This window comes from Anarhichas minor, unplaced genomic scaffold, assembly GCF_050575085.1.
Source record: "Anarhichas minor isolate MPS153535 unplaced genomic scaffold, ASM5057508v1 ptg000027l, whole genome shotgun sequence".
NCBI classification, from domain to species: domain Eukaryota; kingdom Metazoa; phylum Chordata; class Actinopteri; order Perciformes; family Anarhichadidae; genus Anarhichas; species Anarhichas minor.
The window spans coordinates 13,322,077-13,348,527 of record NW_027466473.1 but is presented as its reverse complement, the minus strand read 5'-3'; the positions used below and the strand labels follow the sequence as shown (position 1 = coordinate 13,348,527).

At 40.9% G+C, this 26,451-nt stretch overlaps 2 protein-coding genes and 1 long non-coding RNA gene across 4 annotated transcripts; 1 reads left to right on the top strand and 2 right to left on the bottom strand.

The window, feature by feature from the left end:
• The first annotated feature begins 701 nt into the window (after positions 1–701).
• trim3b (tripartite motif containing 3b) lies at positions 702–17,114 on the top strand. The gene is made up of 16 exons (XM_076101578.1): positions 702–812; positions 3,796–3,971; positions 6,198–6,327; positions 7,009–7,119; positions 7,264–7,415; positions 7,671–7,851; positions 8,027–8,128; positions 8,296–8,394; positions 10,423–10,575; positions 10,885–11,263; positions 11,880–11,983; positions 12,109–12,276; positions 12,982–13,150; positions 14,459–14,529; positions 14,641–14,781; positions 14,910–17,114. Exons 2-16 carry the CDS (start codon positions 3,826–3,828, stop codon positions 15,060–15,062), a joined length of 2,259 nt encoding a protein of 752 aa, XP_075957693.1. The 5' UTR covers positions 702–812; positions 3,796–3,825; the 3' UTR covers positions 15,063–17,114.
• Positions 9,914–18,304, bottom strand: LOC142960009 (uncharacterized). Of its 2 annotated transcripts, XR_012956271.1 has the most exons (4): positions 15,120–18,304; positions 14,889–15,031; positions 14,628–14,759; positions 9,914–10,555 (listed from the first exon to the last, which is right to left on the bottom strand). It is a non-coding gene; the product is annotated as an uncharacterized LOC142960009 (long non-coding RNA). The 2 variants fall into 2 exon arrangements; XR_012956270.1 differs by having other exon boundaries at positions 14,889–18,304.
• Positions 18,305–18,385: 81 nt separating this feature from the next.
• Positions 18,386–24,844, bottom strand: trim47 (tripartite motif containing 47). Its single transcript, XM_076101577.1, has 8 exons — positions 24,612–24,844; positions 24,025–24,236; positions 21,767–21,812; positions 21,571–21,666; positions 21,046–21,270; positions 20,843–20,865; positions 20,621–20,742; positions 18,386–20,505 (listed from the first exon to the last, which is right to left on the bottom strand). The coding sequence occupies exons 1-8, from the start codon at positions 24,792–24,794 to the stop codon at positions 19,976–19,978; spliced, it is 1,437 nt and encodes a 478-aa protein (XP_075957692.1). The 5' UTR covers positions 24,795–24,844; the 3' UTR covers positions 18,386–19,975.
• Between the last annotated feature and the right edge of the window lie 1,607 nt (positions 24,845–26,451).

The window sequence follows — 26,451 nt, the reverse complement described above, 5'->3', positions numbered from 1 at the left end:
TTGATATTATAATGCTCGGGGGAGAGGCATGTGTTCCAAATTCTCATTTTAAGTGTTTTTTTAAAGGTGACATCGTGAATTATGTAACTATGTTTTGTTTGGCTGCCCTGCGCGCGTGTGTGTATGTGTGTGTGTGTGTGCGCGTGTGTACTTGGCTGGCTGAGCAATGACGTATTTCCTCATAACTTTAACTGGAGGCCAAATGATCCAAATGTTTAGAAGATCGTCAGCTGCCGTTTCAGTTTGTTAGGAGCAAGCTGCATTCAAGAACCGACCCTGTTTCTATGTGCAATCATCACAGTTTTGAGTGTGCACATTTCACAAATGAAATAAGTATGCAGCAGATTTAGACTTTATATGCAATTTGATCCTGGATTAAAGTTTGTTGTCTGTTTAGTCTCGACAGTTGGTCTTTTCCTATTCTTGTCCGTTTCAATCTTCGCCTCTCACTCCTCTCTGGCCAGCACGAATTGTTGGCCTATGATGCAATCCCTTATCCCTGCTAGTTTAAGTTCCCCAGCCAATCAGAGCGCGGCAGTCGGATACCCAGCTCATGCTTGAAAACAGTACTGACAGTAGGAGGGACTTTCAATTGACTGTCCCTCCCCCTGTTGTCATCCCAGTTCAGCCTTTTTTTCAGTGTGTGTTGTGGTGGAAAAGCAAAAAAGGCGACAGAAGGAAAAGGGAAAAGGAAGACTGGTCAGCAGGGCCGAGGGGAGAGACGAGGGAGGAAGTGGGTGTGCGTGTGTGAGTCAGGGAACACAGAGCTGCCATGGATGGTTTCTAAATTGTTCTACTCCACGCTACTGACAGTAGGTAGTCTTTTTTTGTCAACTCTGTGTGTGTTTGTCCTCATCTAAATACATGTGTGCTTACAACTTTACGTTATCAGCTCAGCTGGTACCAGAGAGGTGTGAGGTTGGATGTCTGTCCAAGCTGTCAGCACATATTCATAGCTGCACAGGTGCGTGACAGTGATCAGGAGGGCGGATTCTATATTCATTCCTTTCCTTATTAAACTGTCTGTCTCTCCGTCCCTTTTCCTGTCCTCTTGATGAACTGGGAAGAAGACGTTAAATGCCCCGTCTCCCCCCCCCCCCCCCCCCCCCCCTTCTTCATTTACACGTGTGTGTGTTAAAAGAGATACACATGAGCTGTGAGGATCCTATTGTACAGTAAAAGCAACAGCAGAGGTTTCCGTTCTCAATGAGACAAAGAAAACTGCTACTTTTGTATTCAGTTAAGCCAGCAGTGAATAGACTCATTGTGTGTTAACTCTGCGGATGTTAGCTTGTTGTCACAAACAAACATGCAGCAAACATGCCCTTTAACACACACACACAAACAATTAGTTACACATGCAAAAGCTGTAATCCTGTGAGTTTGGGGGTTTAGTCGGGCGTAGGTCACCGACAACATTACTGCTGTTATTACTGCCCATATAAATAGCCAGGAGAATTATAACACATTTCATTTTGATGGTATTAGTTGACAGCTCTCTGCAGGATGCATCATTTTTTAAGCTTCCGGCAGTCCTGCCTGGGCTTGGCTTTATCCCACCCTGCTGCCTGTAACTGCAGAGCCTTGAATCAGTACGTCTTCACTCAGTTTTTAGATTTCCCAAACCTTTCAGTTAACTGGTCATGGTTGCTTTAGCGCATCAAATCGAAACATTGTGGCCTACTGAATGCATATAACTATAAACATGCTCGTCATTAGCGATCATTCATGTGCACGCATGCTTTTGATCCGCCTAATAAAACTGTGCTTTAAAATATAACTAATAGTAAACAAAGAGGAAACACACACTATGCAACAGTGCCCCGGTATTATTTTAGTTTCACCATCATTTGTTCCTCGCCTACCCACTAATACATGTGTCTAAATTTAGACAGACGTCATTACCGATATTAGTATCAGTGTGTTCTAGCACAGACAAAGAAGTGTGAGAACTATACGGGACATCCTGTGGGTGATCCGTCTTTTATTCTACTTCCTATCGAGAGACATTCAAGTTTTTCTTTATCAGAATCCAACAGAGACAACCGGATACTCTTGAAGTGCCAGTTTGAAGCACAGGGTTTATAGAGAACAATGCATATTTAGATTTAGACAAAACATGAGCTACGTACCAGTAATCATTTCCGTTGGACACCCTGCCTGTCCCTCACGTTCTCATGGTTGGCCGCTTAAGAAGTGACCTTTACCCTCCCAGTCTACAGATTGTATGTCACTGGATGCTTTGCGTGAATGTGGGTTTGTGTGTGTGTGTGTGTGTGTGTGTGTGTGTGTGTGTGTGTGTGTGTGTGTGTGTGTGTGTGTGTGTGTGTGTGTGTGTGTGTGTGTGTGTGTGTGTGTGCAGTGGGCAACGACAGACAATAGGACATGAGCTACATGGTACATAGGGGGATTGAGTGCTGTATTAGATCCAGCAGTGACAGATGTGCGGGGGGGGGGGGGGGGGGGGGACATGCTGAGACATGCTGAGACACTTGTCATTGTTGGCAATGGCATGGCAGTAGCAACTTTAACATACCAAAGTAATTATTATGCCACATGTGTTCAGGCTTGCACTGATGAATGTGAAAGTGGGCCAAGTTGGAGCACTAGTTTGTGTTGCTAGGCAGAATATCCAAACCTTGTAGCTGTATTTCTATAATGGATGAGACTATGTAAGGCACGAGGCTCCTCTGTTCTGGTCACCTCACAGAGTTTTGCTACTATGTCAAGTTGTCACTGACATATGCGTTATTCTTTATTCTATTATTCTGTTCTTTAAAATGTACGTATGTTTTCTAGTTCAAATCTGTGCTGGCATGACATCATTTGTAACATTTTAATATCATAAACGATTTCACACATTGACTGAATTCTGTGTTTAAAGGCAACATGATCTCTTATTCAAATACAAGCTAAATGGTGCCCAGCCACCAACATTTAAATGCAGGATTATAACTTGCTGTCACTCAAACATTGATAGACATATGTTTTTTTATACACTCAACAACTAAATAGAACTGCTACGTCAGTAAATTGTAAGCAGGCCAATATGTGTGAAGCACATTCAAGTTTTCACCTATATATCAAACTCTTTAATTATATATGTACTCTAAATCTATGTGTATACATTGTCTTTTCATTTTGTATGTTATACAAAAACATATGGTTTGATCTAGACGGAACATGCATGAACCCAAATAAAGTTTAGCAGTAGTGAGACCTCACTTGTGACTTGTAAATATAGACAGACTGACGAACACAAATAGAAGGAAACATAGACATTACTCAACACATTCTTTTTCAAGTCACATGTGTTTGTGTAAATGTCACAACAGGTCGGGAGTATGTATTTTTATTGCAGTGGCCAGGAAAGCTTGTTTTAATGCATTGTTGTGGATTTGTAATAAAAGGATTCTCTTTAACCACAGACTGCATTTATTGTTTAGTTAAAAAAAAACGTCCTTTATTTTACTGCTTTGGGGTTGTTTGAGATATTAATCAAAAGCCAGGCACATGGCCGTACTGGTTCGTCTACATCTGCTGCTGTCTGTACACACAGGACTGCTTCTATTTCACGCTATTGGCTTTTTTCTGGTATTAACCTAGAAATAACACCATAACAATGGACACGTGATACTATAATCAAGTAATTAAGCAGCTTTGATAACTTTGGTTCCTCGTGCCTGCTGTGGTATGTTTATTAAGCATTAGCAGCCCTGAAAGTGACACTCGCTTTAAAAGCTTTTTGGACAAATATAGTCAAATATTCATGTTTTTATTTTTGTCTCTCTGCAGGTTAACTTCTGTCATTGTCCGTGGCTTTAAATGTCCTCTGCCATGGCAAAGCGTGAGGCTGGAAGCACCAGCCCTGTGGTGAGTCAGATCGACAAGCAGTTTCTGGTCTGCAGCATTTGTCTGGATCACTACTCCAACCCCAAGGTCCTCCCCTGCCTGCACACCTTCTGTGAAAGGTAACTAACATTTGTGCTCTCTGTTTGAATGACAACTGTCAATGGTCCGAATTACTTGCACTCAAGCTAAACCCGACACAAACCCAAGTCTCTGCTCACACTGTCTGCAACATGTAACTTTTGCTGAGGTGGTAAAACAGTGAAACTTTTCCCTTTCAGTGCCTACCCTCCCATCCTTTTACTCAAGAATTATTGTCGTATTTACATATCTACTACTAGAGGAACCGCATCTATTGCAAATCCCTGGCCACAATTAGACAGCTCAGAGCACATTTCCTCACCGCCTCCACTGAGATACGTGCATTCCGCAGCATCAGGGACCGTCAACGCCTTAGAAAAGGCTCATTGTTGGAGGACACAGTTATAATTCCTCAACAGTGCCTCGGAAAGATGACACCTCCTCAGGCAATACTTACTGGGGCCTTTTGCGTGCCGAGCCCAGCAGAGGAGGCATTTGGAAAGGCATGTTGTTAGGTACAGACAGATAACTGGGATTATGTTTACTTCTAAACCTATGATAAGGCAAATATTTATTGAATACTTCTGAATAGCCACACAGAGTACAGGATAAATCCTTTTTCCAGGCAGCGTGGTGGGCATTTTCCCACCGGAGGGCCAATTTAATCCCCGGTTTAACTGGGTGACATGTGATCTGGAGCCCTGCTGAGGTGAACAGATTTTTGTCTGGAGCTATACATGATGTTGCCAGACAGATGTTTTAATACAGGGATGGGTTGATGTAGTTTTAGGGGTTTTAGGGCTGAGCTGGCAAATCCATGCTGGGCCTAGTCTGTTTGGTGTGGTATTGTATCCCCTCCCCTTTTACTCTTTCTGTGATTATCCTGGTTGTGTGCTCATTATTCAGAGATCAGGATCATGCGTTTGGCCATGGGTTGTGCAACTGTTTCAAATGGTGCCAAAATAGACGACATCTTCCTACAATAGGGGCATTTTTGTGCTCATACAATGATTGTAGGATTTGACTTAGTAAGGATGAGTGTGGCACTAGTCTTAAAAAAGATAGTAAGGTAATTGGTTTATTAATCAGCAACAGTTTAGTTTATCGATTCATTGTTTATTAAGTTCTCTATGCTGCTTTTCTGTTTTATAGTGTTATAAACATTTTTTTTTTTACTGGACAAAACTAGTAGAAATATAGAATTTTCCGAAATTTTATGAAAACAACAAATATCCAAGTAACCCCAAACTGACAGATTAATCTACAATGAAAGTTAACATTAGCCGTCACCCGTCACAGACCTTTTCACCACATCACTGTTGCGGTTCCAAGCTGGTTGTATTTCTGACAAAGCCACAGTAATTTATCCAGGCTTCAGAGCATTGCAGTGATGTTGACAGAGCAGTATTAGACGGTTTAAAGCTCTCTGTTGTTCTCAAAAGCTAACGACTGCAGTTTACTAAGGCTTGGTTGATACGAGTCATTCTGGTGTCATAAATTAAACAGAATGGTGTTAACATGCAGCCCAAGCAGCTGCCAGACGTCCTTGTGTACAACAACAACAGAGACTTATCTTCGACACTGACCTTCGGGTTTCTTGCAGCATCAACTGCCGATTTAGTGATAACCGAAGCTAAAGAAAAACAACCGAACATCACATGCTGTAGGCCAGGAGTGCGGTCTGGTAATCTGCATTTTGCAGCTGAACTATGCTGTCTGTGGGTTTGTTTTTGGCTTGAAGGTTGTCTGACGTTAAATAGATTGTCTCCTAAGGGCAATTGAACCTGCACGACATTCCAGCGTGTCGAGCCGGTGGGATAGATGTTTGACTTTTTACAGGATGAGGCCAGAATCCAAAACACATGCACACTCACACAAACATGCAGACGCATAAACGACCAGAGAAACGTCTACTCTCCCTAAAGTCTTTTGTCTCTTTGTGTTTCTGTTTCGGCAGGTTGATTTGCCAGAGATTCACTTACTCTAATAGGAAGTCTTCTCCTGGGGCTGTGTGTTCTGTGGATTGACTCGGATTCACACTTTTCCACTATTTGTTGTGACAGCAGCACTATTTAGGCCGTGTCTCTCAATTACTGTGATAAGATGACTGCTCTCTCTCTCTAGTGTCTTCCTCTCTTTCTTTGTCTGCTGTATCGGTAAATTGAACATGATTTATACTTATTTACAGAATGACGCAAAATAATCGTTTGGGTAGATTTTATATTGTAATACTCGCTCGTCTTTCTTTGTTGACTCCCTCTCTCCAGTTGTCTCCAGAACTACATTCCCCCAGAGTCCCTGACGCTCTCGTGTCCAGTGTGTCGGCAGACGTCCATTCTGCCCGAGAAAGGAGTTTGTGCTCTACAGAACAACTTCTTCATCACTAATCTCATGGAGGTTTGACTCTTTGTCTCTTCTTTTAATTCAAGTCAGACACAAATGTGTTACACACAGGATTTTTAAGTGCGTTACATGGAACAAAAGACAAAACTCAGATGACTTAATAACAAAGATTATTTAAGATAAATACAGATGGTACTTAGGGGAATGGGATAGCGTGTCTGAGTGTTTCCTGCACTGCCGTTTTTGTGAGACAGTCTTTGTGTTCAACAGGGAGAACATTTTTGCAGACTGAGGTCATTTCACCTTTAAAGGGGCTCTTTTTTTAGCATTTGCTTTGTATCTAAGGTTTCCATTGGGCATGTAGGGGTGATGATTAAGGTTACCATTGGGCTATAGGGAATGATTTGAATAGAGGGTGCTCAAATAGATAGCAGTACAAGAATGTGTGCTTATGTCTTGAAGAGAATGAAGTCCGCAACAGACTACAAGGAAATTCAGACAAAGAGAAAAGCATATAGGGGCGTACCACGTACTGTTATGTCCACAATTTGATTTGGCACCTCTACCACCTCTCAATAATAAGTCCACTGCCAAATAAAGGACAAATGCCCAAAATATACATATTCAAAAGAAAAGAAACAAACCCACCACAGTACATAAGAAAACACATCATTATTTTACAAGTATATTGGAACTACTGAAAAGCAATATGATGAAGTTTAAAATGTCAACCAGGTCCTTCAACGAGACCCAGAGTGCTCACCGCCGGAGGCCTGCAGTGTCCTGGAGTCAGTCAACGCTGCAGCTGCAGTGAAGCCCCTCTGCTGCCCAAACCACGAGGGAAAGGTGGGAAGCACAAACTGCCCTACCTTTTTAATTTATTAGCAATAATGAATGTAAAAGAAACTGAATCTTCAAATTTCCCACCTAACTGCAGTGCCCAGCAAGAGTGAATGAGCTTTTTTTTACTCGGTTTGTCTCCCTCTGCAGGTGATGGAGTTCTACTGCGAGTCGTGTGAGACGGCCATGTGTCTGGACTGCACTGAGGGCGAGCACCGGGAGCATGTGACTGTTCCGCTGCGGGACGTCGTGGAACAGCACAAGGCTGCTCTGAAGACACAGCTGGATGCCATACTGAGCAGGTTAGGACTTGATACCTTTGATAAAGCTTTCAAAATATTTCCTTCACATCAGGCGTTTGGAAGCTTAAGCATTTGGCCCAGATCTGGCATCTGCCATCAAAGATTTCCTATGCTATGCTGTGCCCACCATGTCAAAACACGGCCCTGGGTTTAGTGACAGAGGCTCATTTGAGCTTTTGTATAGCGTTATAGCTCTTTAACGGGTGTTTTTTCTACAATTGATGGAAGAAAATTTCACATTGTGTCAACTTCCAGGCTTCCTCAGCTAACAGCATCCATCGAGCTGGTGACTGAGATCTCCCGCCAGCTGAATGAAAGGAAGAATGAGGCGGTAGCAGAGATTACCAGCACGTTTGAAGAGCTGGAACGGGCGCTGCATCAGCGCAAGACGTCCCTCATCACAGACCTGGAGCTCATCTGCAGCACCAAGCAAAAGGTTATGTTTCACACATCCATACATCTGATCCATGCACTCACACAGATGTGTACATGCATCTTTTTGTGCACAAACACACAAGCATTTTACAAGTAGTTGATCATGACCTGCCACATGTCTCACATTCCTGTCAACATACTTCAGCCTGCTGACTTTTCCGCTTACCCGACCACAGGTCCTGCAGGCCCAGCTTTCATCTCTCCTCCAGGGGAAGGAACACATCCAGAGCAGTTGCAGCTTTACTGAGCGGGCTCTCAGCCATGGGAGTGCTACTGAGGTGGGCTGGCAGATTGTAATATTTAAAAGCAGGATATCAAACAGGTTACAAGTTACAACACATATGAGAATCAGCTTTTAATTGTGTTGCACTGTGTACCCAGATGTGCTTGGGTTTTGTATAAAGGAAACGACTTGGAATGCAATATGTGTCTCCTGCAAGTATAGGTGCTGCTAGTTCAGAAGCAGATGAGCGAGCGGGTAACAGCGCTGGCCAGACATGACTTCCCAGAGAGACCACATCAGAATGAACACCTGGATTGTCAGGTATTACCAGTGGTGTGTAGTAACGAAGTAGAAATACTTCGTTACTGTACTTAAGTCGTTTTTTTGGATATCTGTACTTTACTTTACTATTTATATTTCTGTTGACTTTTGCAAACAAGTGCTCTCAAAGCCGCGGTGTTTTGATTCCCAGTGATGCCCAGGATGCTACATGCTATAGCTAGCGAGCGACTACACGAGTAGAATTCCACACAGGACGGGTGGGATGAGGAGAGGTGGATGGGTCAAACAAACACTGGTGTTTCCTCCAGGAGGCCGCAGTTTGTGCCGTGTGTGAAACGAGAAGCCAATGTTGATTTATTTGTGACGTGACTTCCGTACTTAAGCAACGCCACTTCCGTAGATATTTTAACGCAAACCACGATCTTTTCCTAAACCTAACGAAGTAGTTTCATCGCCTAAACCTTAGTTGCTTCCTGTGAAGATGGAAGTTTATTTTGAAAAGACAGTATGCATGTAACAAGCGAAAACGGACTCATGTTGCTGGACTTTTGCAGGAAAAACGCACGAAAAGTGAGGAGTAACTTTTCGTAAGATATCAATAAAACGGGGATGAATTTATATCATTGTATAAAGAGAGTGACATGAGAAGATCAATCTCATGGCTGTAAGTTAAATCAGCTATAATCACTCTTTTAAAGTGATTAGTGACTCGTCTAACACATTTAAAAAAGGAATAACTTCAATAGAATCATTCTGATACAATGTAGCTTCTTTACATTCTATTAGAATGTAAAGAATGTAAAGAAGTTACATTCTGATACAATGTAGCTTCTTTACATTCTATGTAAAGAAGCTACATTGTATTAGAATGCAAAGAAGCTACATTGTAGTAGAATGTAGCTTCTTTACATTCTAATAGAATGTAGCTTCTTTACATTCTATGAAAAGCTTCTTTACATAGAATGTAAAGAAGCTACATTGTAGTAGAATTGTCTTTTGAAGATGAACAGGACATTTTTCAGTTTCCAGTAATGACTGGGTTGTTACTTTCGGTGCTGCTTTAGTATTGATCATGTTTTGATATTTGAGTCATTTTGTGGATGATCAGATGGAGTTATGATGGTAGCAGTCGCCCAATTGCAGATTCACCTTGAGCAAAACCTTTGCCTATTGTGTTCAAATCAGGCCCATAGGAGTTTACAAGGCAGGTGTCCTTTCTCACAACACTGACCTGATGCATCAAGTGGATATTTTTTGCTGAACACAACATTATGCATTTGCCCTCTACATCCTCTAGTCGGAATGAGCATACTTATAAACGCACTGTTACAACTCCTTCATAGTGTCATATTGCTTTTCGGAGAATTATGATGATAAGTTCATAGTAGATGCAAAAGTATACTTATGTACAATATATTATGTTGAACATTGTTGCTCCTGGATGGATCACAGCCAACCCAATTATTTTCAACACAGCTCCATGTCCTTGGTCATGGTGCCACAGCACTTAAAAGAATAAACTTCATAATTCTGACCCTTTGCTTTTTTATTAACAGCATTTACTTGTACTTTTACTTTCAATACTTAAGTACATTTAATATCAGAAAATTACTTTTGATACTTAAGTACAATACATATCAGATACTTTAAGACTTTTACTCAAGTAGTATTCTAATAGGTGACTTTTACTTTTACTGGAGTAATTTTCCAGTAAGTATCTTTACTTTTACTCAAGTATGGCTTTTGGGTACTTTATACACCACTGGGTATTACCTGTTGCTTATTCTTATTCAGCCTATTTGTGTGTGCATCAGAAAAAACATTTGTGAATCCTATATTTGTGGATTTTGTTTATATAATGATAACAATTTTTGTGTGAATTGAAAAATCTTTATAAATATTAGAAATTACAAAATACATTTGGGAATCCTTCTCAGTGCATTCATTAATATTGAGGCTGATTTTAACTCCATACACATGGAGCCAACCATAGAAATGTAACTTTGTAGAGCAATAAGGGATTCTGCAGTGGAAGATATTGTTTATCTTGTGTGCTGTCTACTCTAGGTGGAGACTGAAGGTCTGCGACGCTCCATTCAGAACCTGGGAGTTCTCCTCACCACAGCCGCTGTGGCTCACACCTCGGTTGCCACAGGAGAGGGCCTCCGCCATGCAGCAACTGGGCAGCACCTCACAATTACTGTGACGACAAAAGACAAAGTACTGTCTTAAATATTTGGCCTCACTTCCATTTCCACGTGTGGAGTGAACCTTGGATAAAGCTAACAGATATACATTTTGTTTTTACTGTTGTCTTTATTTGCTTTAGTCACATATTTCAGTTTCGTTTTTCATTCAAATTCCCATTTCAAGCTATTTTTCTCTTTCAAGAAGTCATTAGTCAGGGATTATTATGAGTGTTAGTCTGTAGAAAGCGCTTAGAGGCTGCAACCATGTGCATATTGCTTGAACAACAAGATTCAGAATTTCTTCTTGTTCTGAAATTGAATGAATGACCTCTCTCTGCAGGATGGCGAGTTGGTGCGGACAGGAAACGCTGTTTTAAAAGCAGAGATAACGTCTGTCGACGGGAGCCGCATTGCAGAGGCGGATGTAGCGGACAATAAGAACGGGACGTATGAGGTGGGCTACACGTTACGCTCCGAGGGAGAGTACTCTTTCGCTCTGTTGCTGTACGGCCAGCCGATACGTGGCAGCCCGTTCCGCCTGCGGGCGATCAAGCCCTCAGATGTGCCACAATCTCCAGATGACGTGAAGAGAAGGGTGAAGTCTCCCAGCGGGACAGGGGGCCACATACGGCAGAAAGCAGTGCGTCGTCCTTCCAGCATGTACAGCACCACCAAGAAAAAGGAGAACCCCATTGAGGATGAGCTCATCTACAGAGTGGGTAAGACGGATGACCCATCCAAGAGAGAAAGTCCATACACTGCACGTGTCAAACCATGTACCATGCAGACATTACTATCATCACTGCTCACCAGTTTCTAAGCCATACAACGAGTTTTTATGTTGACCCTCGAGGCAGCTTCTGTTGTCACTTCATGCCAATAGACGACAGGATGAAAATCAACTTGCTGTGACTTGATAGAAGAGGTGACATCCAGAAAAAAAACACCTTAACGAGCTACAGTATGTTGTCGGAAGATGAAACGTAGAAAACAAATTTTGTGAAATGACCACAGTAATAGGGAGAATGTGTTGGTCGCTCACATAAAGATAATGTTACTTGCATAAATGAATGAAGGTGAAATATTCTCACAGTGAAGGATAATTTTTCTCAAGCAGGTTTCAAGTCTTTGCATTTTTTTTAACTGACATGAACCGAAACCTGCATTTGCCTGGAAGGCAGAAGATCAATCCAAACACTTAAGGTGTGTTTTGAAAAATAATCAGAAGGATACGATAGTTTCAGTCCGAAACCACTGGTAATATTACAAGCTGAGTCAAAGGTGAACATATGAAATGGCACATTTACTGAGTGGGCTATGGTTTACTTTTGTCAGGTACCCGGGGCAGAGAAAAAGGAGAGTTCACAAATCTGCAAGGAATATCAGCCTCTTGTAACGGCAGAGTGGTGGTGGCTGACAGCAACAATCAATGCATACAGGTGAGACAGACACAGAGAGGAAAATGCAACCATGATGCCTTTGTGGTCACATAGATTTGGAAAATACTGTTATAGTACTGTGATTATGACACTCAAAAGGAGCTATTTGGTGGAACCGATTACAGGTATTCTCCAATGATGGACACTTTAAGATGCGCTTTGGGGTCAGAGGTCGGTCTCCAGGGCAGCTGCAGAGACCGACGGGCATCACTGTGGACATGAACGGTGACATTGTGGTGGCCGACTATGACAATCGATGGGTCAGCATCTTCTCCTCTGACGGCAAATTTAAGGTGAGATCTCATTCATTTGTATTAGCTGAACAGACCCAGTATGCTTGTGTTATGTGTGTGTGTGTGTGTGTGTGTGTGTGTGTGTGTGTGTGTGTGTGTGTGTGTGTGTGTGTGTGTGTGTGTGTGTGTATCATCATGGCAAAATCTGGTCCTAGAGACACGAGGAGCAGGAACTAACCCAGAGGCAGTTTTGAGTACTTTGCCAGGTGTCTATGTGAGGTCTGAGCAAGGGGGCAGTCAGTCGGGGCGTTGAAGTGTTGAAGGGGCCATCGGTTCCTAAATGTTACGCCCACGGCCCGATTTTGCGTCATGGCTGGTGTGATCCTATTTCAAGAGGGTCTCTAGTTATAACATTTTGATGACATATGACACTATCACTTTTTATGTGACATTTTTATGAGATACTATACTTTGACTTTGATCACATGCTCATGACTTTTTGTCATTTTTTATGACATATTATGCTATGACTTTATATTTTCATGATTTTTCATTTTTTATTTTGCTCTATAATAATTAATATCCCTACTGCAAAGAACTATGATCCATCATGGTATTATTAATTACTATACTATATATATACTTTCTTAGGTGAAACATAATAAAATATTATCACAATGGACGTATGCTTGTTAAAAATATAATTTCAAAGTCTTTCACGTCTTTCTTTCCCTCCTAAAATGGGTTGTCTTCCTTCCTGTTCAGAATAAGATCGGTGCAGGTCGGCTCATGGGTCCTAAGGGTGTCGCTGTGGACAAGAATGGACACATCATTGCTGTGGACAACAAGGCCTGCTGTGTCTTCATCTTTCAATCCAATGGGAAGTTGGTGACTAAGTTTGGAGGCAGGGGGACGTCTGACAGACAGTTTGCAGGTGAGAAGTATAAAGAAAGAGTTCTTTTTAAGACTGACGGGGAGCCCCCAAACAATACCCTCTCTTTTAACGATGCCATCTGCCAGAGAGGCAGCAGAGTCGACTGGCTTCTAACGTAAATCCGTCGTGATATTTTACAAACTTGCTTAGTATATAACGACACAAAGTATCCCATAGATACTATCTTCATTATTTTGGATTTTGAAAGAGGTAAATACATAAATACAGTAAATCAAATCTGCGAGAAATACAAAAGAAGTTACAATCAACATTTTTGATGTTTTGTTGACAGCTTTACTGCCAGTATGAGATTTTCACATTCTGTTTAAAAATGTAAGCCTGTATGAATGCAACACTTCAGTGATGCAGTGGTCCTCTGAACACACACACACACACACACACACACACACACACACACACACACACACACACAATCTGCACCTATGCGGACCACCCTACTCTATTTTCCTCTTTGCTTGTCCTTTATCTCTGACTACCTATTTTCCTTTCTTTCTGTTCTTCCTCCTGTTTTTCAATCCAGAAAAACTTGGTCCAAACTTTAATAAATCTGGCTCAGTTTTCAGTAAGTACTAAGTGTGGCCTTGCTGCAACCTTAACCCCACAGTGCAGTGCCCTCTGTCTAACCCAACTGCCTGATCATGTGCCTGCCCTCCTGAGAACTCAGATTGTTGACAAATCAAAGCTGTGCCTGTTCAATAACAATCAGAAATATGTACATGCCGTTGTATTAATCCCTTACTTTTACAATAATGAACATGTTGTCATGTGGATTGTGGTTTTTGTATCGATGGCTAATTAAGATCAGCGTGAATGATTTTCACTGCCCTGACTCCAGTGACATGAATGTAACCGATGCTCCCTGTTTGCTGCAAGACAATCAGTGTTGGAAGCTACAGAGCTGATTAGTGGGTAACTCAGCCGACATAAGCCTTTTTTACCATTTATCATTGTTAATGGTGAATCTCGGAGCCTTGAGCCTTTCAATATTATGTAATTTAGAGTTTTAGTATTGTTTTGACGATCTGAAAAAAACGGGAAAACAATTGTAACTCAGGTTAAAGCATCTAAAGCATGAAAGGAATGCCATCGCTCTACTCTCCAGGCAAATCAGAACCGCTAACCATCTGATTTAAACAGGTTTCATAATTGCAGCTTCAGGCACAACAAGCTGAATGTTGTGTTGAAACAGCCTACTAACAGTAAAGGGAATGGTGCAAACTACAGGAATCAGTTTCTCTTCCAGGTACTGCAAATTCCACATCAACCTTCCTCTCTCTCCTTATCCAGGTCCGCACTTTGTCGCAGTGAACAACAAAAATGAAATTATTGTGACCGATTTTCACAATCACTCTGTAAAGGTAAGACATGCTACGTATACATGTATACTCTCTACATAGTTTATGGTGAATCTATCAAAGTGCACATGGATAAAGACACAACGTGTGTTTTTACTGACTTCCCTGTCCCAGGTGTACAGTGCAGATGGAGAGTTCTTGTTCAAATTTGGCTCTCATGGTGAAGGCAACGGCCAGTTCAATGCTCCCACTGGTGTGGCTGTGGACGCCAACGGAAACATCATCGTAGCTGACTGGGGCAACAGCAGAATACAGGTGAGACGGGCTGCATTTAGTCTGCTATCACCTTCGTGTTGAATATTTTTGATTATTTAGTTAATGAAAACATAGTTTTATTGACACATGAACACTGAAACTCTAACCTTTGTGTTTTTCCATTGCAGGTGTTTGACAGCACAGGCTCCTTCTTATCTTACATTAACACCTCAGCAGACCCGCTGTACGGACCCCAAGGCCTCGCCCTCACCTCAGATGGACACGTGGCCGTGGCCGACTCCGGAAACCACTGCTTTAAAGTTTACAGATATCTGCAGTAGGCTGAGGGAAGACATCGCAGACACAACCTTTGCTTTAGACAAGTTACAATCACTTACTGCTTATGGACATCGAGCTGCAACGTGACTGCACAATTCACAACGGCCCCAGGTTCCACAAATGCGTCTCCTTTTTATTGTGTCTGAACATACTTTAGAAGATCCAATATTCAGAGCTTAGGAGAAAGAAATTGAAGAAGAATGTTGACATTGAAACAACCAAAACACCAAAAATTCAAGTGTAATTAAAATGTACTTTAAAGACAAAGTGAACTAGCTATCCAAAATATTATAGCAAGAAGTGAAATTAATTACCTCTTTGAGGAAAAACAAATCTCAGCAGGCTATCCTGGTGATATAAAGGTTTATAAGCAAATACTGAAAAAATCATCCAATGATTGGATGTTTCCCTATTTGATCACTCTGTCTACTTTAAACTAAGGCGAAAAACTGAACTGGAAATTAACTTCTGGAACAAGGTGTTTGACCGCACCAGTAGATAGCCGGCCAGTCTGAAGTTGGTGATACACTGCAATTTCTTTTGGGCAATGCAGATGGGCAACACTCCCGGCAACCAGCAAACAAACTGAGACACGGATGGAAAAGTGCACGACCGGTTTCCTGATTATGCTTTGTGATTGAAATAACAACGCTCAGGCCTTTCCTGGAACACCGTTGCATGTCGGTGTGTGCTCTAAAAAAAACAATGACCCTGTCATCACTGCCTTCAATTTGTCATTAGTAAATACAACACACGCAGACGGGAATGTGTTGTTTAAACGGGATTGTTTCTGATTCTCCTTTTGCACTTTATAACTCTGACAAGATCCTTGCTCATGGATGTAGATTTTTGTTTTCTTTGAAGTCATTAGATGATTTTACCGAAGTCCAAGTTTTTGTTTTGTTACCCAAAGACAAGCAGCAAGAAGCACAACAGTTAATAAACACATGGTTTGTGAACACAGCATCTAGTTATTCTTCTACTGACAGAACAAACCTCTTGCATCTGACCCCGCTAGTTCTTGTACTTTTGTGTATTCATATCTTCAACCTAATGTAGTTGTACATACGGTATGCATATCCATGTAATTTCAATATATATATCCTACTTATTGCAGCACTTAATGAATCAACACTGGATCATATATTAACACAGTAGAAGGTCATGCCACGTAGTAGCCAACTGAATGACATCAATGGAACAAAGTTGTATACACATTATTTGCTGTATTTTTCTTTATTTTCCAAAGGACTTAATTTATTTTTCTCTTTTCTTTTCTACATAATTTGCCCTAAAAAGTATTTTTCTAATTGGTGCATTTCAACTGTCTTTGTATTCAGGCCTTGTAACTTTTAGCACTGAAAGCCGCTCTCTCTCTCTCTCTCTTCTGCCTCTTCCCAGACCTCACATCCAGTTAAACACTAACCTTTCCCGCTGCCAAAACGCATCGTTGTAAGTTGTTGTTGAACATTGCACAAATTACAAATATTAAAACAGTTCTATAGTTTGCAAGAGTAATATATGCCTATATGTGTATAGTTATCATTTACTGTGACATAATCAGATAGTTTACTGTACATTACAATCACCTTCTTATCTTGGGTTTAGCCAGTACTTGTATTCATTTGCTTGGTTGTTCGGTGTTTTGAAGGTTTTCTGTGAGGAACACAACACCAGCTAAAATCAGACATTTATTTCTACTTTATTTTATGAATTAACTGTCTGTCCCCAATAATTGATCAGTAATCAATTCGTTTCTTTCCATCTGCATTTCACATTTTTAAAAATTTGACATGCATTTGAAAACTTAACTTAATAATCCAGAAATCTGACCCCTGTGTTCCTTTGGTTTTATTTTGGTATCTATCTCAGCTGTCTCTGACCTACTCACATCTGTGTGAAATAAAGGAAGCACATATATAAGAACCGGTACATCGACCATCTTGTGTAGCCTGCTGTATACTACAAGAGGCCAGTTTTACAATAAGTTATCACTATATTTACGTAATCAAGGCAAAGGTAAGACTGTAAATATTAAAGAATTACACTATGAACTGTTGTGTAAATGCTCCGGTTTGTTGAATAAGACTTCCTTTATTGTGTACATCTTTATGACGGCTGTAGCCGTACACACTATGACATGTTCATGGCATGTTGCACTACAACCTTTTTGGACATACAATATAATCAAATGTTTTATGGCAACTACATTTTTAATGAAATTTTATGGCAATATATACTATAACTTTGTATGACATTTTCATGGGTTACTATATTATGACATTTTTTACAAACTGTATTAGGACATTTTTTATGACTACACGACATTTTTAACAGTGAAATATGATATAACTGCATCAGGGGTGTCAAACCAGCTCGCCTTAGGGAACAATTCAACCCACTGGATGACTTCACAAAGTGTGAAAATTGTCATTAATTCCAATTATACAATAAAACGGATGGAAAACTGCCAAAATCAGCATCTTAAGAGACTTCTCTGTAACCAAAATGAGTCATAAAAGACTGACATCCAGAATACGGTGCATAAGGTCACACAGCCACTATAAGTTGTGCTCATTATGCTGTTTTTTGTGTCCTCTATTGAGGCATACACCAATTTGTCCCAACAGTGCGTAGAGCCAGTCACCCAGTGGTGCAACTTACAGAACATAGTTTTGATCAGTCTAATGAATAGACACTCATGTTAATGCATTTGCATCACATTGTAATTATATGGCCCTTTATTAAAGCCACATTACTGCACTACTGAGTCATTACCAGAGCAGAGAGAACCGTTTTCTCACCTCCTCCTTAAATGTTCTGGCAGTATGGAATTTAAATCGGCAACACCAAAGCGTCAGACGGGTAAATGAGAATGCTGGACCAGAATAGCAAACACGGAGCAACAGCCCTTTTGAGAAGCCTCTTACTCTAGGCAGCAGTGTGTTCCCTCGTTTCATGACAAGCGTTTAGGATGTAAACAAACAAAAAAGCCCTTAACAGGAACTTGCTGTTTGTTATTCAGGTTTAAAAGTCAGATCATCTAACAGCCTGTGTAGCCACTAAACTCAGTAAAAGAAAGAAATTAAATAAGTTCAATACGGAACACACACACGACGGAGCCCCTGTGGGCAAATAACTGTCTAGCAATCCACTAACCCTAACTAATATTTGTTGTTTTGCTTTGTTTAATTGAAAGAGGGGTAATAACACTGAGCCGTGGGTACAGCAAGACAACAAAGGCGTCAAAACGGGAAATAGATATTTTTCCTCTTTTAGTCTCATTAAGTCTGAGAAACACTGAGCACAGTGAAAGGGCCACAAACAGACTCCCAAGATTTTCTTTATGTCACACTCAAAGACACAGCGCTGCTGAATACATGAATGAATTGTATTTATAGGTATACCATCAAAAACAAAACATCAGCAAATAATCAAGAGCACAGAGTTCTGCAATCCTACCACACCAACACCATAGTTCGCAATTATTATCACGAATCATGCTGTTAAATGTTTCGACTATGCTCCTTTATAAGATCATGTGTATAATAATAATAATAATAAAATGGCACTGTGGGACCATGTGAGATGGCAAACATCACATGTAGGTCCTTAACCACACAAGCAAAAATAACCCCAACAATAAAACCATGTTTAGCACAGATGCATGTATTTTCACATTAATCATCAATAATGAAAAAGAGAAATCACACGGGACCAAATTGGATAATAGACCTTAAAACGTCAAGACCAATATGCAGCACTAGGACCAACTCTAGAAATTAATAATCTAAAGCAGGATTACTTAAAGAAATAGTGAAGAAAATGCAGCAGGTCATTTGTAAAAGGAAATAAAAAGCATGAACATGTAATAAAACATTCAGCGTTCCACAGGTTTACGTTTTGGTCTCATGGCTGTTGATGGAACGCTTATTAAAGTACAACAGTTACATTTTCACCCGTTAAGTAACATATTTGAAGACATGGTTGTAAATCTTAATAATTTAAATATTTGAAAATTGTTTGCTTCGTCCTGCTCATATTTAAGCAGACTGAATTTTTTTTTAAATACTTCTAAAAAGCAAAATGGCAGGACTTCATGCCTTCAGTATTACTGCTAAAACAAAGTAGCAAAATGGTTCTCGAAGCAATATTAAGAGGAATTCTCAAGTCCAGCAAAGTTAAATGTACAGAATAATAAAATAAAGAGAAAAATAATAAAAGGAGGTGATTTTAAAAAGGCTAATGATAAAATGATCTGTACGGACGTCAACATCCACAAAACAACGAACCCGAGCTTTGCCTTCCTGGAAGTCTAATCATTGTCTGGCCGCTGAAACCTCAGTACGAGCTGAGTTAAAATGACTCGCTGAACACGGTTCTTCAGTCCAACATTACTGAGGGAATCTTAACTGTCAACAACCATCAATGTGATAACGTTGTTATATTTCTTTCAAGTTCTACCCAACAAGGATATAGCACTGACCCTACCTGGCAAAAATAAATGAGCCAATATGAGTTAATGTACAATATAGTATATGGCATAGTGATGGCTAACAGGATAAGCGCTGCTCTAATCAACCAGAGCATCTGCATCCCAGCACAGTGATATAAACACACTCCCAGCCACAGTAGTCGGGGGTTTAGGCCTACAGTGCGTGTCTAGGTTGAAAGATCGAACATTTCCAACCTCAAAATGAGAAAATTAAGCTTCCCAAAATGAGACACCTGGTAACACGTATTAATTTTAACTCATTTTCCATCACCAGTGAGACCAACAAGTAACAGCTCAAATAAATAAAGTACATTCAACATCACTGTGTTACTCCAGCCTCGTCTGTAAGACAAAACATTGCTAACAGCAAATCTGGAAACACTGGCCTACACGAGTTTGCCGTTAGATTTAAAGACCCCATCAGTAATAATGGCATATCTGCATCCTGCTGCCTGGATCATACTTCCCCGGGCTGAAGAAAGGATAGACCGGCTCGTCAAAACAGGTGTCAAACATGTACAATCGCTTCATTGTGACGGCGTCATAGAAACTAAGGCGCCCGTTGTCGTAGTCCAGGTACACGCCGACCCGAGGGGAGTTCCAGTAGTCGGCTACGGGGATGCGCCTGTCCTCTCCGTTGGCATACAGCCGGTCCTGCAGACACAGGCTCCAGTATCCTGAGGAGGGGGAGAGGCTGACGAAGCCCTTTCTGTTGCTGCTCTCGGTGGTGACTCCGAGGTACCAAACACCTTTGTCCTTCACATCCACCTCCCAGTAGTGCTGGCCGCTGGCGTACTGGGCCGTGGCGAGGACACCACAGAAGCGGGTGAAGCGGGCCGGCAGGTCTGGCTCCTGGTGACGAATACCGCCCTCCTCCACTTTGGTGTCGAAGTCTGAGATGATCAGGTTTGGGTGGGCCGTGTCTGGATCTAGAGTGAGGTTCTGAGGCACTGCGCAGACAGAGATTGGGAGAAGTTAGTTCACCTCGCTCTTAAGATTGGGCTGAAGCTGGCATTACATGTGGCCAAAAAAAAAAAAAAGAAGAAGCGGCAGATTTGTACTCACTGGTATGCAACACATGCATCATCTTCTTCCACATAATGAGCTGGAAGGGGCCTGAGAAGTCTGTGAATTCGGTCTGACAATTAACCGTGTCGAGAGATGGAAAAGGCTTGCTATGGATGACTCTGTAGAAGAAAAATGGGAGAAAGAAAAGTATTATGCAAAAGGTAGATTCAATGTTAAAGATATCGGTTCATATCAAATAAACAACAGGAAGCTACTTACTCATTGAACGTCTCAGCAAGGCTCTGTTGGAACAAAAAAGGCGTATTTTGATTAGTATTTAACACACTTCACAGCAATCTCTTGGTGGGGGTTTCAACATGTTTAATAAGATGTTCTTGAACCTTCGGTTCATTATTACACAGACAATAATTGTCCATTTCTAACAGAAATCCTTCTCTACTGTGAAACTCTAGCAGACTGACCTCAAAGCTAGTTTTCCCACCGACGTGGCCGTGGATATCAGCTATAGCTTTATCCACGGCCGCCATCTCCTCCTCGACAATCTTCAAGTTCTCGTCTACGACGGCCATGGTGGCAACTTCCTCAGCATCCAGGCTCTCGAGCAGGGAGTCTCTCTCGTCGAGCAAGAATTGGACCAAGGCGCCAACATCTGCCTCAATCTTCTCCTTGAGTCTCTTCTTCTTCAACTGGAAGACAGATGTTTTCAAAGGATTAGGATGAAGGATCAGATGATGATCAGTTCAAATGTTATCCATGTTCAGTCAGTGTTAAGAGCAACATTTCAGTGCAGTGTGCAGCCAACGTTTATACATCAAGTACTTCAGGACTACTAATTAAGCCTCCAAGGTGATTTGCAATATTGCATTTAACTGAACTTACAGAATAGGATAAAACTGGGAAGTTAGAGAAAGTTGTAATCTTGAAAGACGACTTAAACCAAACATACATATGTTATGTACACGGGAAAAAAAAGGTCCATTCCATACCCTCGCTTCATTTCTGGTACGCTCATCAGCTGTTATAACTTTCACACATTGAGACTTCTGCCAGTTGAGCTCCATTAGCCTCAGTTTCAACTCCATCTGTAACAAACGGATACATCAAGACACATGTACACAGGAAAAGAGACAATGAATCATGATATCACAAACAATATGATATTACATGAACACTTAGACTTACCTTCATGTCATTCACAACCTCTGGCACAGGTGCTACCTCATGGTGTCTGAAACCACAGTAAACCAAATGACCAGACAGTTAGTGGTTTACAGTGAAATATGTCACACCATCCCAAAACACTCTGCCTGTGGAGTTTTCTTTTAAACAAACAGAAGTTATGTTTTCATTCAGTGCTTCTTATTAAACAGCATTGTGTGGATCCTCGAGGTCTAACAAACGAGTGTATTAGAAAAGTAGATTTCTAAATATTTCCGTTTTCTGGCCGTCTTCACCAAAAAAAAAGCTGTGAATTCCACAGTTGCACGTGCACCCTGATGCATAAAAACAAAACGGAACCCACTTGTAAAAAACAAACAAACATAGGAGCAGGATTCCCAAGAGGCATCTCAACAAACTATGGGTGCATGCTTTAGGAACTCTTATCTTAAATAATGTCAGTTTTCAAAATCTCATACTAAAGTACTGCATACTGCCAACTAAACTATTAGTATGCCAGTACCAGCAGACTGTGCACACTTAAGTATACTCAAGCCAAAGTCTTCTCTGCATCATATGACTATCAATCACGGCGACACCGTTAAATCATCAACAATTTAATGTTTTTGGTATTATTTTAAGGCAAATTAAAAATCATTAAATGTTACGCTACAGTACATTATACAAGTGAGCTCTCAACGATACGTTAATGTCACTCGCCATCATTTTACATCACACTCTGGCATGCAAACCCCTCATGGGTGACAAACACAATGCTGATGCTCGTCATGGTGTGACTGACTCACACGCAAATCGGCTCGTTGTGCTAACCTCAACACATGTTGCTAACAGCGTGCAGCTAGCGGCGCTGAAAGGTAAAAGAGGGTCGAGCATGGTATACAACACCAGTATTGCAAATTCAAATGAATTGAAGTACACTTAAGTCGTTTCAACAAAAGTCCACTCCACGTTAAAACGTTCACGGCCGAGTGTATATTCCCCCATTTAATATCAATGTCAGTAAATGGCAAGATTTAGCTGTACACCTACTCAAAGTTAGCTTAAGAAAAGGAAGATTCTAAAATCTTGAAGTCAAAATTACAAGCGCATATTCCAACTGAGAGCACATTTAGTGCTCTATAATTGAATGAGTGTACTTGGATATGGAGATTACATAAAATGCACATCACTACCCTGCAACACCCATGCTCGTCTGACCCCCACCGTAGATACCGATGCAGACATTTTCTTCTTTTGAAGACAAGAGTGACTGTATGCGCGTTACCAACTTGGCTTCTTCCCAGAAGTCTCTGTGCTTTCTCGCCTCGCAGGTTTCCATGGACCGTGGTTGTGACACCCACTGCAACGATTATTATTAATCACATTTCTTTCACTGCTACCATTACTGATCTTATATCATTCTACTTTATCTATTATATTATTTACATTATTAGGGCTACTACTGCATCACTATTCTCATGTGTCTATTTCTGTCACATGGATTGACTATGTTGCAGTTTGATTATGTTGTTTATTCTGTGCACATGGCATCTATTGCATTTCTGCAATACATGTGGGAACCCTCCTCAGTTGCTCTCCCCACTCTCTCAAAATCAATTATGTGCATCTACAGCTGCATGTTCTGATCTAGTGAGATATGAGAATTTACATTTGCAAGGAATAGAAAACAATGGAATTAGTGCTTTGGTGGTCGACTCTGGTATCTCTTCATCGGAACAATCGAGGACAAAAAGACAGATTGAGTCATCTCATTATGGTTCGAGTGTGGGCATTAGCATGACTAAGACACAATGGCAGGGGTAAGAACCCCGATTACTAAAAGATATGAACTGGGTCTTGCTCAGGATTCAGGTTTCTTGTACAAATTTAAATGGGAACTTTGTTGAAACGATCAGAAACCCGATAATGGTTAGGTCCCAGTTTTCATCAGATCAATACTTCAAACTTTTATAGAAACAATTTGAGGTTTCAGAAGTCTGGTTACTGTCAAACGGTGGGAATATCAGCAGTCTCTATAATGCATGCAATTACAGCTACAATGTGGCATGACATGGGTTTTAGGTTCTTCTGCGTGAGCATTAAGTTTAATTTGTATTTGTACAGATTCATTCAACTGGCAAGGTCTAAACTATTTAACCTGACCTGTGCAGTGGTATTTGTTGATGAATTTTACAAAAGACGAACCCCTTTGTCAAAGCAAACGCATAGATAACCAAATAGTACGTGTCGATAATTCCCATAATGATGCAAACACGACCAACCTGTGTGCTCTGGACTCCCTGCAGACCACACAGATGGGTCTTTTATCAGTCTGGCAGTACAATTTCAGCTCCTCTCCATGTTGGTCACACTTCTGATCTACTTTAACGGGCTTGGAGGGTGCAGGACAAGACCCCAGACACTCCAGGTCGTCGAGTTTGTCCACCAGGTTCTGCACGAGGTAGTTTTTAGTGAAGCTCCTCTTGTTGAACACCTGAGAAAACAAAGAAAACGACTGAGAAAGGCGCAGATATCGGCTTGTAGTACTTCGTCCACGATGTGTATTTTATGTTGTGCATTAAATAAAATCCTTCACAGCTAACACAGTTGGGTCATTACCGTTAGCCAACTTCCCTGCTGATAATTTAGCGTTACCGTTATCTAACGTTAGCCAGCATAGCAGCGGCAGCTACAAAACTGCTGTTCTGCGAGTATAATTTTTCACAAAAACAACTAAAACTAGCTCCTCTAAATCCCCTTGTATGTGCATGAAAGTACGTTAATTCGGTTTTTCACACGTGAACCGTACATATTTTGTGGGGGGGGGGGAAAGCACGGTAGGAAAAAAACAACGCGTATAATAACTTACCGTCCGGCATTGAGGGCACTGATACCCGTAGTCTCCGCCATTTTCATCCCAGTGCATGCAGATGCAAAACCGACAGAAATTATGCCCGCATTTCAGTATAACGGGGTCTTTGAAAAAGTCCAAACAAATAGCACACGTGAGCTCTCTCCTCAGGTCGTCTCCAGCTGCAGCAGCGCTAGCCATGTTTACAAGCCAACAGCAGCGCAACACTGCCAGTGCAGGAAGTAACGGAGGAGGAAGGAGAGAAGCGCGCGCATTTGTGGTGCGTCACTTCCGATTTAACCAATCAGATTCTTCCCTCCCTCTCTCTCTCTCCCTCTCTCTCTCTCTCTCTCTCTCTCTCTCTGCCTCAGTATCGCACTGCTCATATTCTAATCAGGCAGTATCAGGTATTAGCAAATATTTAGGGCAGTAAAATAATACTTAATGAAATCAAGTTAATTATTGACATGTACAGATTCTACTGGCTTGGTGTAGGGTATACAGCCTAATGCATTTCATTACATCAGTTACATGAGACATGAGATTAGAACGCTTTATGTCTCGACTCCCAAGTCTACTGTTCTGTATAAATACTGAGTAAATCAACAACACAAGTAAGCAACACTATTTATTCTTAAATACATATACATAAAAACCCATTCTTAAAAAGACACAAACTGAATATCAAGTTTGATTGTTTGTGCTAAAATTGTCATATACATGGGGATAACTGGCTGTGGAATATACATTACATTGCATAGCTTGGATTGGCATGTGAAGGATGTGACTCAAAAAGTGCATTTGATGTCAGATATGGTGTCATTTCCAAATTCATCAGGGGAAAAAACAAAATCGCAGCACTGTCCTAGCAGACTATTACGTGCATGAACCATCACATCCCTCGCTGATTCACACCTCAGCTCATTTCCAGCTCATGTTCATCACATTAGCTAGCCCTGATGAATATTGGAAATAATTATACAATGATGACAACACCATAATAAGACAAATATTTAGGAACATTGACCCCAGCATGTTGTATATCCATAGCAGAGTAAGACACAGGTTTAACAACACATGTAAACAAGAAAGTTCACCAGTGATATCAGCAAAATAACGAGACAGCAGATTACATCAAATGCCTCAAACGTAATATTTTTTCCTCGAGACATACCGATTTGTAAGCAGCTATTTTGCATCATTTGTTCAAAAACATGACTCAGAACACTGAAATCCCACACAGTACGAGTGACAAATAAAGCTTACAAGAACATAATATGAGAAGAATAGGGGTCAAAACATTGGATATGAATAAAGTATGTGCATGTTCACAGCACCACACTTATTAGCAGTGTAACACAGAAGTGGGAAGTGGCTCGGTAGAGATTTTCTTCAGTCAACAGTAGTAAATTGTGTTACAAGACACGGTCCATTGCTGTAAAAGAAATAACTCCTGAGATGAGTGTCTCTATTCACACATACCTTAACCAGTGCTATCTAAAACAAAACAAAAAAGAAACATTACGCCCAAAATATTTTGAATAAATATGACAATATCACAGAAATACACAGTGGAGCAACAGGATGGATAGCAGTAAACATTGTGGTAACAAAGCAGCGATGAACTGTAAACACATGACGCAGTAAATAACTGAGTTTCCAAGAATACAAATAGTGGGAATAACCCAACTCAGCAGCAACAGAAATGCTCAATACATCTAACATCATATGGTAAAAAAGAAGAATAAAAAAAAAACAAGATTAGGTGGTTAATAAACAAATTCTAACTGCAGTGGTATGAATGTCCTGTACTCTGATAAGAGACTTCTGCTTGTTTTGTTCACAGATATGAAACAGG